Consider the following 14,967-nt stretch of genomic DNA (forward strand, 5'->3'; position numbering starts at 1 on the left):
AGGCAGAGACATTGCTCTTATCTACAGGATCACAGCATTCAAGAGCTGTGCTCCCTGCAATCGGACACCACGTGCAAGGCACAGGAGGGCTGCACGATCAAAGAACAAAGGTGCCAAAACACCAACAAGACCAAACCTAGCCTGTTAACGTAAGCGTGCCTTAGGCAGTCCCGTGCCTTTATGCATTTCAAGCAGGTACAAACAGGTAACACTGGGATGAGATGGGGGATATCTCAATTCCAGGGGAAAGGTACTTAGTGCATCTAGACAGAGACTAATGGTTACTAGTAGGACCAAGGAGCTCTAAAGGAGATATGTATCTACAACTCAAGCAACATAGCAAGCAATTTCTCCCCACCCTGGAAGAAGATTACCAAGTTTTCCTTGCATTCTCCAGAGTTATGCAGACCAGGGGTCTCAGCTCTCACCATGGTGCATCTGGCTGCATGAACCTGGAGCTCAGAAACACAGTTCACCCAGGCTCTGCTTCTTAGTCTGTATACAGATAAAGAGAACTAGAACCATACCTAACAGGTGCTTTCTGAATTCAAATGCATCTTCAGTAGCAAACAGAGTCTTTGGGAACCGAATGAATATTTTGGTTCTGAAAGAAAGACCACAAACAGCTTATTCACAGCGAGCCATTGTTTCAGCTGCCCTAACCAGGCCAGGAGTTTTCCAACTATCTGTAATACTGACAAGTTACATCTTCCATAACCACTCTTCATTTGTCTAGCTAGCACATGCTGAAAGGGTGCAAAGGGAGGCAGGGAGGGGGAAGGAAGAAACACAGCAGTTACTGCACAAGGTCCCAGGTCCCTCTGCCTTTACACAACTTGTAATTCTCAGCGCTGGGATCCCTGCAAGTTTCCTAGGAGCTATGGAGCTCGGGATAAGCAGCTGAAACCTAGTGAAAACAGGTTTCCTTCTCTTAGCTACTATCTTAGACATTAATTAATGGATTCTGATAGTCATAGGTAGAAGGTGACATTAGGGAGCCCTGCCTTGCCCTATGCCTTATCTTTAGCAAGGAGGACAAGGTTGTCATTCAGGAGTGCTTGCAAACATGAGTTAAAGAAAAATAACCCAAGCCTAAGACAGGCAAGTTGCTCTTGGGCTGCCCAAGCATCAGGGAGACCTGGAGATTAAGCAAGGCAGCCCATCTTCCCTACCTCAGAGATGGAAGAAGTTAGTCTAGATTCAAGCTTCCATGGAAATAAAGAAGTAAAAATAAAAAGTAAACTTTTTATTCTGGGCTTTTTATCTGTATCCTTGCTCCTGTGCATTGTGTACCTTTCAAGTGAGGTTACTTTGGCCTGTTTTAAAGAAGTCACTAATCAGAAGCCATCAGGTTTGCAGACCCAGGCAGGTCTGCCTAGTTCACATGGTCACGCAAGAGCCAAGCTAAAGGGATCTGTTCACACACTACATCTTGCAGCTCTCCAGGAAGGGCCACATAGTGCCTTGCAATCACAGACAGAACAGACAATCAAATATAGCAAGCACCATGCAGCTGACCAGCAGAGATCACAACCAGAGAAAGGAAATTTACCTTCCTAATTTGTATTCCTCAGGCTTGTAACCAATATGTTTGATGAGCCTCTCCACACCCTCAGCTGCTGGCCCATGCCAATGGGGCCAGGTAGCTGGACAGAGGGATTTATACCTGAAAAAAATCAGCAGGACATCAATACAAATGGCTTGATGTTTGAGGAACCCCTTCCTAAAACTCTGACACCCCCCCAGATTCCTATTGCTTTATTCAAGGCAGAAGATGCCAAAAGAGATCAAAATGGATACAGACAAAAGACACATACAAAAGGTTATCTTTGACGTAGAAGAGTGTCTGCTGACACCTCCACATCTCCTGTCACTGGGACTTGGCATTTAAACAAATCTTGCTCTGAAGCCCTCGTGGGAGGGCAGGTTTACCTGGCTAGAGGGCAAAACAGTTCCACTTACCTTTGCAAGAAGAGTTCATACTTCCGCCGATACGCGAAGCCAGCTCGTCTCACCCGCAAGTGCTCCATCAGGCCCAGGTATTTCACCTGATGTCGGATCAGATAATCATCAAACTTCCCTGTAGGAAGAAAACACATTCACTGGTAAATACTGTCTGTGGAAACTCACTCGCTTGTCCATGTATTGGGACAAATAAGAAAGGAATCAAGTCCACAGTTACCCATAGTGATGACTTTGCCGCTAGCTTAACTAAGATTTTTATATATAGCTATATATACACATACATACAGCATATATACAGCCTAAGTCTTCCTCATTTCATCCCTTTATCTCAACTGTGTCTTCAGCCCAATGCCTTACCAGGCTCCTTGTTCTCATTCGGTTTAATGCATCGGACATAAGAAGGCTCCTTGGACATGAGGATTTCTATAAGACTCGTCAGACTGTTTTTGAACTGGGTTGCAACCTAGACGACATTGAAAGAACTCTCTTAGCTTTGAAGCTCATCACTGCAGTAATTGAAATCAACTCATTCCCTGCACCCAGATTAAAACTGTAAGTGAAAGGCTGACACACGCATTAGTATCACAAAGCTTCTGAAGCATAGTCAGTCATAAGTTACCTGGACAGAGTGCTTAGCTGGAATATTTGAACCCCTGCCATGCAGCTGGACACGCAAGGCAGCCCTTCAGACACTAACTACTGTTGGATGCTAGGCACAGGGCTCATTTTAGAAGGATGCATTAATAACGCTGAGGTATGTCACACTGCTTGCTGCTGGCTCAGCAACATCAGCCGTTCAACTACCAGGAAGCTAGCAGGAGTGTAATACCAGCAAAATAAATGCTAGAATCCACTGAATTCAGGGCTAAGGACTGGATCAGTGGTTACATCAAGGCTTGGGAAGATAAGTTTACTTTCAAAGTTAAGACTAAAGATGAAACTCACAGTCTCTGGTCTCCTCCGGTTGTCTAGTTCTGACAGTAAAAAGCAGTCTCTAAGGATGCCATTTTTAGAGTTGCACAGCACCTGAAACAGGATAAGTGAAAAGCTGCCTTATTTAGCTAGGGGGGTTGTTCCTACTGTGATGCTTCTAAACTTGCGCAGCACAGCTGTACAGACATGCATGCAGGTGCCTAAGGAACATTGTTAAGTAGAAATATATGTTCTTGTTTGCTACAGAGATTAAATAGATCTTCTGCAAAACATCTCTGCTTTGAGCAAGATAACTTAAGAGAACAGCATCCCTTTTTTGTTCTTACCTCTTTCAGGTTTCTGTACAGGAGATCATTATTCTTCTCCAGAAATCCTGAAGAAAAAAAAAAATAAAGGAAAAGGTTTAATTCCTTTTGGAGGCTACAAGCTCACACAAAGCCTGGAAATTTATATCCTCAAAATTCACACTGCATTGTATTTAAGACTTTCAAGTAGCTATACTTTCGGAGGGCAGATATTTTCATCTTCACATGAAGTTATCTACCACTTTGGCTTAAAAGCTCAGGTATCTTCTAGACTGGCACTTTGTTCACACTCACCAACAGCACAGTAAGTGACTTCTCCTGCGTAGTGAAGGAGGCGGAAATCCACCCAGTCAATCGATTTCCGTGTTTTCTGGTCTGCAAGCTTGCGACTGCAGGAAAAAAAAAAAGAACAACCCGGCAAGAGAAAAAGCAGCAAATAGGCTTTCTCAGCTGGTAGAAAGTCACCTGCACAAAAAGGAGTTGTAGGAGAGCTGATAGTCTATTTAATGTCTGTTCTATCAACGTGGCTCTGACTATACAGTTATGACCCATAATCAGGTCACCATCTACCTCTTCATTCTGAGCAGCAAACAGCAAAATTCAGTGCTGGAGAATGGGAGTCAGCTACCAGAAACTCCTCAAAATATCTGTGACCTTTCCATTGCCATTTGGCAATGATCACCCTTTCCAAAAGTATTAAGATTTCCTTCTGTAACATTCCTTTAAAAACATTCTCACTGTAGGCAGTGAGAAAAAGATCACCAGTTGCTTCAATTTCAGAGTGAAACCAGAGGAAATGATTATTCCAGATATTTTGCCTTAGAACAAGAACATAAATACAAAGGAGGAATCAAAATTTTAAAGAATAGCAGGAAAATTTTACAAAGCAAGGACTCGGGGGGGGGGGGCGGGGAGGAAGGAAAATTAAAGAGCAACTTAACAGTTTAATTTTCAGCTTTGTAAGCAGTCACTAACAGCAGATTTGTGTGTCACAACAGCACATTAGTACATCAAAATTTCCTTCTAAGAGTATCGCCAAGTACAGATCCCATTTAAGTAGCTCTAGCACTTCTATTTAAAGCTTTTAATCAGGCAGAACAGTATTAAGGCACATTGTAGTGACAAGGAAGTTGGCTACAAATTTTCCACTTGGCTGTGCTGAACTTCGAAGATGTAGAAATGGTGACAATTCAGCAGTGTGACTCTGAATTGATGACTTGTCAAAGCCCATCAGCAGGCTTCTGCTGGGAGCTGCCAGAACAGCCCAGCACCAACAAGTTCATCTGCCACCAAGACTGAATCCAAAAATATTACAAATTGAGTATTAACCAAAACGCCACTCATCTGGGAGATCTGAGCAGGAGCATGTTTCTTCCCTCTTCGTACCTAAAGCTCACATGTGTCCAGATGGACTCATTTGTGCACCCCTCGCAGCCTGGGGCATTAGGCTCCTCTTCACAATATCCTCTGCTTTCCCTGGAGCCAGTGGGGGACAAAGCCATCTATGGCCAAAGCCACCTAACCTTCACTGGCCAAAAAAACCATGGGCCAAAGCCACCTAGTCTTTAGTCCCTAATTATAGTGTGGAATGAAGCCAGACTCAAGGAATCCACCCCCCCACCTCCCCAATACCCCAGGTCATACTCTACCAGCGTAGCACATGACAACGTTAGACTGAGGACAGGCTGCTTGATTTTCTTTGGTACAAAGCAAAAATTGTTCCCTCCCCAGAACTCTGTTGTGGGTAAGAGATGGGAAGAGTTTCCTCTGCAACAGGATACAGAGCATAAATGCATACGTCACGAAGTGGGCATGATCTCCTACTTTCTCTTCCAGCTTTTCCAAGAAGCTCAAATCAGTCGCTTCACCAGGTCGTAAGCATTCTTCATCCTGAAACAGCAGGCACTGGAGCAAATACTGCTCTGAACAGACTACTCCCTCCTTGCTAATATTGAGTACAACTTTGTTATGCAAAACAAGAGAGCTTTGTTACCATTTGAGATGAGGTCTATTTTGTACAGACAACTTCCTAGTTAAATTTAGAGCTTTGTTTATCTGTTTTCAGAACTGTCAAGATAAATCAAGTAAAATCAAATCTGCCTTTTTCTTCCAAATTTGGCAATGCCGTGCCTCATTCATTATTATTTGTAGTTCATTTAAACAAAAAGTGAGAAAGATGTGATGTTATCAGACACCAAAATCCAGAAGGACACTCGGCCTGCATGAATCACAGAGTTGGAGGGGGAAAACGAGCTTACAGATTACCCTTTGCTAACCCAAGAAATACAACTCCTTCTGCTCCCCCAATTGTTACTCTGTGTAGAAAAGCCCTGCTTGAAAGACCAATCCATTGCAATGTGAAGCTAATGCTGAGTTTCAGCAGCACCTTCTCTGGATTATGATGTCCTAATCCGTTGCCTCCTGAGAAATTCTCAGCTTTGTAGACATGTCAGAGATGGCAGCAAGGGACAACTCATCTTCAAGTTTGGCTACAAGTCTCCACAGGAAGATTACCTGATTTCTTACTAAAAAGGGTTTGCATGTGAGAAAGTGTCACCACAGTAGTTGGACTGTGTGCTCAGACTCCTCCCCATGGAGCTGCACACTTAATTGAAGCAAAAAATGTTACTCAGCATGGCAGAATGAGCTCCTTGTTAAAGGCTCTGGAGGAAGCTGCCTTCAGCCTCTCCCATTTCTCCCGCCATACCTATGAAGGCACAAAGAGGATCTTCTTCAGATCAGTATTTTAAGACCAGGAACAACTAAAGGGCAAGGAAACAAGAGGGATACCTGCAGCTCAGGAGGAGGCAGGCAGCTCTCAGGTTTCTCTCCTAGCTGAGCCTTTCTGAAGCATCAGACATCAGGGCTAGCAAGTCATGTAAGCAGGCTGATGGGATGAATTGTCCTCTTTCATCTTTACAACAGCCTGGATGTCTGGCGTCAGGTGGCCCTGGAGAAGTACTCCCAGTGTTCTGCAGTCTCCCTAGCGGTACTCGGAAGAAGCCTGGGTTCCATCCCTGTTGCTGACTATACAGCCAGCCAGGTTGCTGCAGGTACCCTCCTTCTATGTCTCAGTGTCTCCAGGCAAAAAAATGGAAACAATGGCCTAGGTCTGTCTTCTCAAGCGCTCAGAGTTGCTGTGGAAGCAGCACACCGCCTTCAAAACACACAGCTCTCTAGTAAGCAGATCCTCTACCCTAATCTTCTTGGTCTTTGTTTACAAAACTTGTTTACATTGTGAATAATGCAGAGCCATCACATAATTAGAGGGGAAAAAAATACCATTGTGGACCATGGCAATAGAGCAGAGGCATGCATTTTAATTTAAGTAGCACAAACTCTGTTCTTACCAGAATAGAGATTATTCCTTTATGCTTCTGCTCAACCAGGTCACAGATGATCTTGTTGTTAAAATATGGAATTGGTTCCCACTGGGAATAAGAGGAAAAAAGGAAGAAAACTTTTAGAGGAAGATCTTTTCCTTGCAATTTTTAAGTTCTTTGGAGCCAGGCTCCAATCCCAGTAAAGATCAGTGCTGTAAATTAGGACCAACTGAGCTGCTGAAGAAATGACGACAGCACGTTGATCCATCATCCCACTCTAGGCTTCCTGCTTTCAACAGCCCAGACCATCCTCTTATTAATGCACTCCATCATCCAGTGTCTTACACTCTTGGAGCTCCTCATTTCTTCAGGGACATTGTCACTGCTGACATCCTGAGTTTTGGGGAACGTCCTGCTCCTCCTTCAAGAATTAAATAAAATCTAGGCTAAATGACACTGCAAAAGGGTTACAGAATGAAACTCATGGCTATCTTATACTTCCCACGTGAACAATGCAAACTAAAAAAGAAAAAAGCAGGATGTCTTCTTCACATTCAGTGTAATGGCTGTTCAAAAAAAAAAAAAAGGGAGGGGGAAATAATAAGTTACCTCTATTCCTTCCAGTTCATATTCTTCCTGCTCTGCCTTCAAGGTCATCTCAATCAACAGCTGCTGGAGCTTCTCATTGCAGTAATTAATGCAGAACTGCTCAAAGCTTCAGAGTGGTTAAATGAGCATTAGTTTTTTTATTGCGTGGACAGTTTTACTTCTCCCATCGCTACCTACTGTTTTCCAGCCAGACAGCCCACTTCTACACAGATCAAACCATACATTCCTCCCACACTGTTGTGCCAATGGCTCAAATCCAGGCAAGCAGCCCAAGCTAAAGCTTTCACCGTGGGGTCCAGCTAACCCAGTGCACTCAGATTTTGCAGGCACCCCTATAGCTTGCCTTGCTGGGATAAAAGTACACCAGGACACCCCGCAGGACTTCAGCACATGCCCCCACCAGCATGAGGCATTACCCCGTGCCTCAGCAGCTGTTACCTGTTTGTGTCCAGCACTTCAAAGCCATAGATATCCAGCAGGCCAATAACTGTTTTCCGAGTTGAATCCTGTTAAAGACATCATTGCTCTGTAATTGCTGCTTCATGTTTCATGTTGCTTTCTTCATCTAAATTTTAAACTCTCTTTGAGAGCTTTGCATCACATGCCATTGGAGTAGCCACTTTAAAGCAGGTAATGAACTTGTAAAGCTATTTAACATACCACCTTCCACACGTAACTAAATGGTTTTCCAGCTCAATGCTGGGGGATACCCCTACATCAGTTACGAAGCATCTGAGATATCTGGTGCTGAGCACTGTAGGGCCTCACTGGAGAAACTGCTCAGCGTGTTAGGAGCACACTAGACAAGAAACCAACCTTGTTGGCTAGAGAGCCATTGATTTTGTTGACTAGCCAAGTGAAAGTTCGTCCATAAATTGCTTTTGCTACTGCATCCCGAGCATAGAATGCCAGATCCACGTTCAATGGGCTCAGAACCTAAAAGTAAATAAAGATATGCTGGAGACGCTAAATACCACTTCTGCAAAGCCAGTTCATGTTCATGGCTTAGAGAACCAGCCATGTTGTTGTATACCACAGAACAGTGCTCCGCCTATCTGAACTGTAGCTGCCTGCACCTTTATTTACCATCAGCGTTACTTCAGTCTGGTGTACGGTCACATGCCAGCAGGATTGTGATACTACATTTGAGAGTGCTAATTTAGACATGAGGGAGAAGTATTTTGACTTCCTTTTATTTTATTAAACTCAGTACAAAATGCTCAAAGAACAGTTTTTACCAGTGCTTTTCTTTATGCGGCCCAGCCTCCCAGGAAGCACTCCAGGGACTGAACAAAAGGAAATTATTTCACTCAAACACAGGGCTGCCTGCAAGTCCCTGTTTGTAGCTTTTTAACAGTAAAACTCCAATACTGGTAATAGGTTTAACATCTCGGGCTAGAAGAGGAACATGACACGGAGAAAAGAGACAGCTGGAGTGATCTGTTTTTACTGTAACACTGCTAAGAACAGAGCTCCTCATTTGTCACCACCACTAGCTGGGGTGACTCCCAGCTGCCTGGGGTTACACAGGACTGCTCAATACCTCTTCAGATCTGGCTTCGATCTTCCGATGCGTGAGAGCTTCGTGCAGGATGGACAAGTGCACACCCAGTAGCTGCAGAAAAAGAAAGATTTGCACTCAGAGTACGGCCAGCAGGAGGCTGCTTAAATAAGCAGTATTGTGTGATCAGTAGGGCATAACCCCCCAGTCTATTCCCGTTCATTCCAGGGGAATGCCAGCCTTGGTAAGTCTCAGGTATGCTTATCTTTGAGCAACAATAACTAAGGAAGTTTGAGAGATATGCTGCAGAGAAAAGGGGTCCTACAATTCAAGACAGTTTATAACAAAAGCTGAGTATTTATATAGCAATCCTTCCGCTTTTGGGAACAAATGTTCTTGTCCTTAAGAGGAAAACAAAGCAAGGTTAAGGCTTTCTTCACAGCACTTGTTATAGTGACACTATCCTAGAAGAGATACCTTTGAAATCCATTTGATCTGCATGCCATCACGGATGATGGCGTGTCCATTGCTATCTTCTTCAAACTGAATGTTCCCGAGGTGCAGCACACTAGCAACAATTCCAAAGAGATGCTAATAACAAGAGATACACATTAGAAAACAGGTTCCCACAGCTCCATGGGATGGTACTAGTCTTTGCTATGCACGCTAACAAACAGAATCTTAATTATGCTGAAGGTGAGTCAGACAACCTGCTTCAGAGATATGCTACCACCAGAGTCACCATCATGCTGTGGCAAGTGATAGAGCTCTTCACCCACCCACTCCCTCAGTCCCCCCACCAGCGATGCCCTATTCCATCCTTAACACCTCTCCCAAGCAAGGCTTCTTCCATCATTTTTAAGGAAAGTCAGCAGTGCACTCCTTACTTAAATTCCCTTTGGTAGGCCCAGTCCCTTTTAACATGCATACCTCTATATCTTTTTCAGTAAAGTCAATGATAGAAAAAGCTTTGCGGACTATTTTCCAGTCATTCTTGTCATTAATAGAAAACACTTTGGCACATCGACCCTATACAGTAAAAGAGAGGTTAATTAGCACAGTTAATTGGCAAAGAAATTTTATTATTAGCAACAAACACAGTGTACTACTGGGCATACTACTTCCATTTCCAGTTTCCTCAGCCTGTATAGATGCAGTCTGCAACTAGCTAGCAAGTTTATTTCACTCCTGCTGATCATGAAAGTGGCTCATTTGATCACATCTTTCAGCCTATACTTAAAGCTTCAGATTGCTATCCAAGCTCAATGCTGGAAGTTATTACCATAAAATGGCTAGGTCTTGTGAAGAGCTTGAGCTTACAGCCTTCTTCCATTATTATGATAACAATACCTTCTGCCCAAGCATTCTTCACTACCAAGAAAGGAAACTCCGAGCACTACCATGGTTAGGCAGTATGCAGCTCACTTCATATCTATGGGCCTCCATAATACAAGGTCCATAAGTCCTGAGAAACTCCATTTATAACAGGTCCTGATACAGTAGCATCAGAAGAGATGCCTTTATATACAGTTTAACATGCAGACAGATACTACCCTTCTGCTTAGCTCAAACCACTCTTCTCTTCTCCATGAATCAAAAAGTGTCTTGACCATACCAGAGGGACCAGGGTCATCAAATGGTTTGGTGGTATTTACTTCAGAGCATTTACGTTATCACAGCAGCAGTCAGCCATCCCATCCCCCCCCCCCCCCAGTAATTAATAACAGATCTTGTGAAAGTGACTTTAAAAAAAACCCCAACACACCAAACCACACAACACCACTCTGATGGCCTTGCTGTCACTGGGTCGTGCTGCCCAAAAGGTTGTTTGTCCCCACAACTCCAATAAAATCTTTTTCCCTTATGTGCATCCTTAGGCCATAACAGCTGGAACAGTTTCTGCTACAAAAGCACCCAGGGTAGAATGGTGACTGGCAACCCCAGAGCAAATATGTTTGCAACCAACTCAACCTACAGTGAGTTTCACTGTACTGTGACACACAGCAGTTTCTCTTAGCAGTTCTTCAGCGTGCTTTGTAAGTGAGGAAAGCTGCATCTGCAATCCCTACAATCCCAAACATAAGATACAGAGAGAGGTACAAGCTCTCACTGACCTGGATGAGATACGTGTACTTTTGGGGGTTGCGCTCCAGCCCAAGCCAGCAAAGAAGATCCTTGTCTCCGCCTTCCAATAACTGGTAGAAAATATGGAAATTCCTTTCTCCATGGTTTTGATGGACAACTCTGGATTTCTCAATTAGGTAACTGAGGATGTGCCCTCCCACCGGAGCTCCCTGGCAGAAGCAAGCAGTCAGATCAACACCAACAGATATGGAAAAAAAAAAATAAGTCATTGTGACGCTGTTCCTCCACACCTAGGTACAAGGAGCAGTGTCAGGAGAAGCATGTTTCTGCTGTTACTTATCTGCCATCTTGTGTTTAAGAGTTAGTATACAACATCAGTACAAGCTGTACCTAAGGAGTTTGCTGTCCTTCTGGTGTAACTTGTGCTTTACAACAATCTATATTAGCTTTCCACAGAGCACTGGCAGTGTTGCCAGTAATGTAGGAAGCTTTCAGGATGTATAACTAGTCACCTCACTCACAAAATGCAAGAGCTGTAAAAACAGGGTCAGAAATCTGCAGTCTAAGTAGGTCTTAATAAATCCTGTGCTGCCTGGTGAGTGTCCAGGAGGTTCACTGATACATCTTGTTTTAATAGCGGTCCATTAAGTTTGTTCTCACCTTAAAATCAAATTGGATATCCATGTATTTCCCAAATCTACTTGAGTTGTCATTACGCAGAGTTTTTGCGTTTCCAAAAGCCTATGGATAAACAGATAAATGAAGTCACTTATCTTACTGAGAACCTGACACCTACGATAGGACAAAGATCTGCTGCATCAGCAGAGTCCTACTACTGACTTTAGTGGGATTAAAGAAATACCAGCTAATGTATTTCTCCAGCTTTAATGTGGAATTCAGCTAAAAAATTATCACTCTTTCTTGCATGATCTATAACTGAAGCCACGAGGAACGGCTGCATGGTGTACAATTTCCTTATACTCCCAGGTGTCAGCTATCCTCTGCTATAAAACCCATTTAAATTTCTAAACATTAAGTGATATTAAGTCCCAAGCATACAATCTCTGAAAGTATTGCCAAGAGGCCAAATATATATTATTTATGTTATGTACGCAGGTGCAAAATCACGTAAACCAGAAGGGCATTCCTGGGTGCGGGTCTGTAGACTTGCAGGGAGGTCTTGGTGTAGATGGCTTCACTCCACAACTTGTCCGCGTTTTGTACCTTTATTTAGTTTTTACCTCCAAAACAGGATTGGAAAGTAGCAGACGATCGCGGACGATCTGCAGCTGCTCTGTAGTCGGACAGGTTACTGCGTAATACTGCAGGATCTTCTTCGAAGCTTCTGTCTTCCCAGCTCCACTCTCCCCGGAGATGAGGATGAAATGGTTGTTGTACTCACTGCACATCACCCGGTAGGCATTGTCAGCTATGGCATATCTGAACAAGGATCACAAGAAGCATTCAGAGGAGAAGCATCCATTAGAAGTAGCAACAGGAGGCAGAGTATCAAAGGTTTTTCAGGAGTACTTACTCCTCATCTAACATTATTGGACATGATGGGAAAGCACAGCTCAAAACATGAGACTGACTTCAGCTCTTGTAGAAGAAAACCCAGCCTGTATCTGAGGGTCTGATTAGGCTTGTTCTTTTTCCCCACTGTTGATGTAGTATTTATAGACTGCACGTATTCCTGGTGAATACGGGTTATACACAGCAGAGGCTCCCTCTTCCAAAGCAGAGGAGCCAGTTTTGATTTCATTAAAGAGAAGATCTCAACTTCTGCTGACAGACAGACACAAAGACAACCAAAGGTGGAGCTTTCACCAATATGCCACTTAAGGAAGGAAAAGAAAGGAGAAAAACCTACTCAGCAAGCCACCCAACAACTTCTGACCATCAAAATATTCCATCTCAGTTCAGAGGCTCAGGTTTCTTCCCCTCCTGGGAAGTGCAAGTAGAGGCTGTGCATGAGCACTGTGCTAGTCCTGTGGTTGCCTGAACTGACACGGGGCCTCAGAGGACCAGGCAAGATGACCTGAATGTTTTGGACAACTGAAGAAAGAGAAGATGTTTTACACACAGACACAGTCAGGCATGGTCCGACTAGGCCACGTGCAATGAGGAGGACACACTGAGCATTGGTCTGGATAGTTATCTTCAAGATAACTCTTCCTCTACAGTTTCTCCAACGTCACTTCTGCAATCCTTTTGTTCCCCTTTTATTCTCACAGTCAGCTTGAAGACAAAGAAAACACATTCTTACCTACAGGAAGATAATATCAGCATTCACCAGACCTAGCGACTGTGGATACGCATCCTGCTGCTAGTACACAGCATTACAGATGAAACCCAATTTATTGATATAAACTGAAATTCTAAGGGTTCTACTTACAGATGTGGTGGCAGTTCGAAAAAGTTTACCCCTCTATAAAGCTGCATCTGTGTCACAGTGTAGATATCCAGCTCCTTGTAAGGGTTGACAGATACAAGAAGAGTACCAATATATGTCTGCAGGGGGAAAGAATGCACACAGGTGGGAAACCTGTTCCACCACTACAATGGCAGCTCCTGGAAGAGGAGTCGAGCGCCTCAGGACATTATGCAAGAACAAATGGAAAAGATGGTACAGAAATTGTTGAGAGAAGAAAAAACAAACCATGAAAACCCCGCCATGGGCATCACTATTTCAAAGCCAACACCATCACCTTCCAAAACGTACCCAGTTAAGAGTGGAGTTGAACAATGACGGCATGCTTGGAACCTTACATTTCATACACAAGGTCCTGATATTTCATTACGCTTATAGATTTTTTTTTTTCCTCCCCTACTTAAAGTTAGCATAATAATGCATTTACTATCCCAGCTCTGTTTCACAAAAATCTCTGGAAACGACCAATAACTAATGCTCTGAAGGAAAGCCAAGTAGGATGTCTATTCCTTAAATAGCTATTCAACACAGAAAAGTCTTTCTTGACTGTGAAAGGTGATCAAAGAACACATTTCAGGACACACTACATTCTCCCTTATTTGTATACATTTTCAGCACATCAAAATGCCCTAGTCTACCTTCTTTTCAATTCTTTCCACCAGTGTTATACAAATCTCAGTCTCATTTGACAAAGGACATGTTTAGCTACTACTTGCCACTGCTGTAAGCCAACGTATAACCTTGGAGCTGCTGAGGAAACGGACACAGCTCTGAAGTCATCTTCGTTTGCACCATGAAGTACTCTGCACTTCTTACACAAGTCAGATACCACACTCAGCACTGCCTTGCCTTCAAAGGCAGTAAGGGAATAGGAAAGTAAAATGCTATCTACTGCATAGCGTTTGGATCTTTGTAAGGCAACTCAGAGCAGGCTAAGACTATTATTTTCATTAGCTAAATTAGACAGACTGCTACTGGGTGATCACTCTGCTGGGTACTAGTAACATTTAGCAGAGCACAAGGAAGCCAAAGCTGGGAGAATATCCTCTGTATTGATAGCACCTCCTGCCCCTGCAGTTTTAGTTTGCACCCCGTCTAGATTGGCAATGAGAGAGGATGAGAGAGAGAGATATCTATATATATGCCACACTTAGAGACATTTCACCTGCTATGGGCTACATGACTCCACGTGACCAGCACTTACATAGATGAGGTTCTCCTGGTATCGCTTGCGAAGGTTGTTCAGGAAGGCAGTCTCACTGGTGTGGGAGTCCAGAAGCACGAAGTCCTGCACCCCGACTCTGTCCCGGGCTATCAGAGCCCCCTCCATGTTTATATCAGTGCTATCTTCCACTTCTTTCTACAACATAAAGGTTGTATGAAACAGATTAAGAAGAGAGTATAAAGGGACCCTAAGGGTCAGCTAAGTCCTTCCCCATACCCCAGGGCCCAACCAACCCTGCACAAGTAATGCCAAAAAATTATTATCCAAGCTGTTGTTAACACCTTCCCCAAAGACAGCAGTTTCATACCATGCGAGTCTGCACTCCAAATTCTTTACAGTCAAGATGTCTGAGACTCATTCCTGTGATCAGAGGGGCTAAAACCAAGGTTTCCAGGCAGCGCTCACTAACAACAGTTGTTTGAGACAAACTTGGCTCTAAATATGCAGTTACTACCTGGGACACTCCATTAACTCAGTCTAGACAAAGCAGTTGCAAGCAAAAAGTTGGAAGTTAACGGTGGAAGATACCAGACAAATTGTTAGAAGCTAACACCACCTTCAGCTACTTTATACAGATAAAATTACAGAAG

The 14,967-nt window shown here is 43.5% G+C and overlaps 1 protein-coding gene across 1 annotated transcript in view; it reads right to left on the bottom strand.

Annotated features, from left to right (window-relative positions):
• Positions 1–14,650, bottom strand: part of MYO1H (myosin IH) — a 23,639-nt gene extending 8,989 nt beyond the window's left edge. Inside the window, exons 1-20 of the mRNA XM_075110291.1 lie at positions 14,357–14,650; positions 13,117–13,232; positions 11,963–12,161; positions 11,382–11,462; positions 10,751–10,930; positions 9,567–9,665; positions 9,114–9,227; positions 8,679–8,750; positions 7,952–8,071; positions 7,574–7,641; positions 7,136–7,241; positions 6,554–6,634; positions 5,002–5,093; positions 3,498–3,592; positions 3,225–3,271; positions 2,911–2,991; positions 2,323–2,428; positions 1,963–2,080; positions 1,553–1,666; positions 528–604 (exon numbers count right to left, since the gene is read on the bottom strand). Of these exons, the coding sequence (XP_074966392.1) occupies positions 528–604; positions 1,553–1,666; positions 1,963–2,080; positions 2,323–2,428; positions 2,911–2,991; positions 3,225–3,271; positions 3,498–3,592; positions 5,002–5,093; positions 6,554–6,634; positions 7,136–7,241; positions 7,574–7,641; positions 7,952–8,071; positions 8,679–8,750; positions 9,114–9,227; positions 9,567–9,665; positions 10,751–10,930; positions 11,382–11,462; positions 11,963–12,161; positions 13,117–13,232; positions 14,357–14,482 (2,092 nt within the window). The 5' untranslated portion in view covers positions 14,483–14,650. The remainder of the gene's footprint in view (positions 1–527; positions 605–1,552; positions 1,667–1,962; positions 2,081–2,322; positions 2,429–2,910; positions 2,992–3,224; positions 3,272–3,497; positions 3,593–5,001; positions 5,094–6,553; positions 6,635–7,135; positions 7,242–7,573; positions 7,642–7,951; positions 8,072–8,678; positions 8,751–9,113; positions 9,228–9,566; positions 9,666–10,750; positions 10,931–11,381; positions 11,463–11,962; positions 12,162–13,116; positions 13,233–14,356) is intronic.
• Positions 14,651–14,967: the final 317 nt, after the last annotated feature.

Source organism: Phalacrocorax aristotelis, chromosome 15 (assembly GCF_949628215.1).
Source record: "Phalacrocorax aristotelis chromosome 15, bGulAri2.1, whole genome shotgun sequence".
Classification (NCBI taxonomy): domain Eukaryota; kingdom Metazoa; phylum Chordata; class Aves; order Suliformes; family Phalacrocoracidae; genus Phalacrocorax; species Phalacrocorax aristotelis.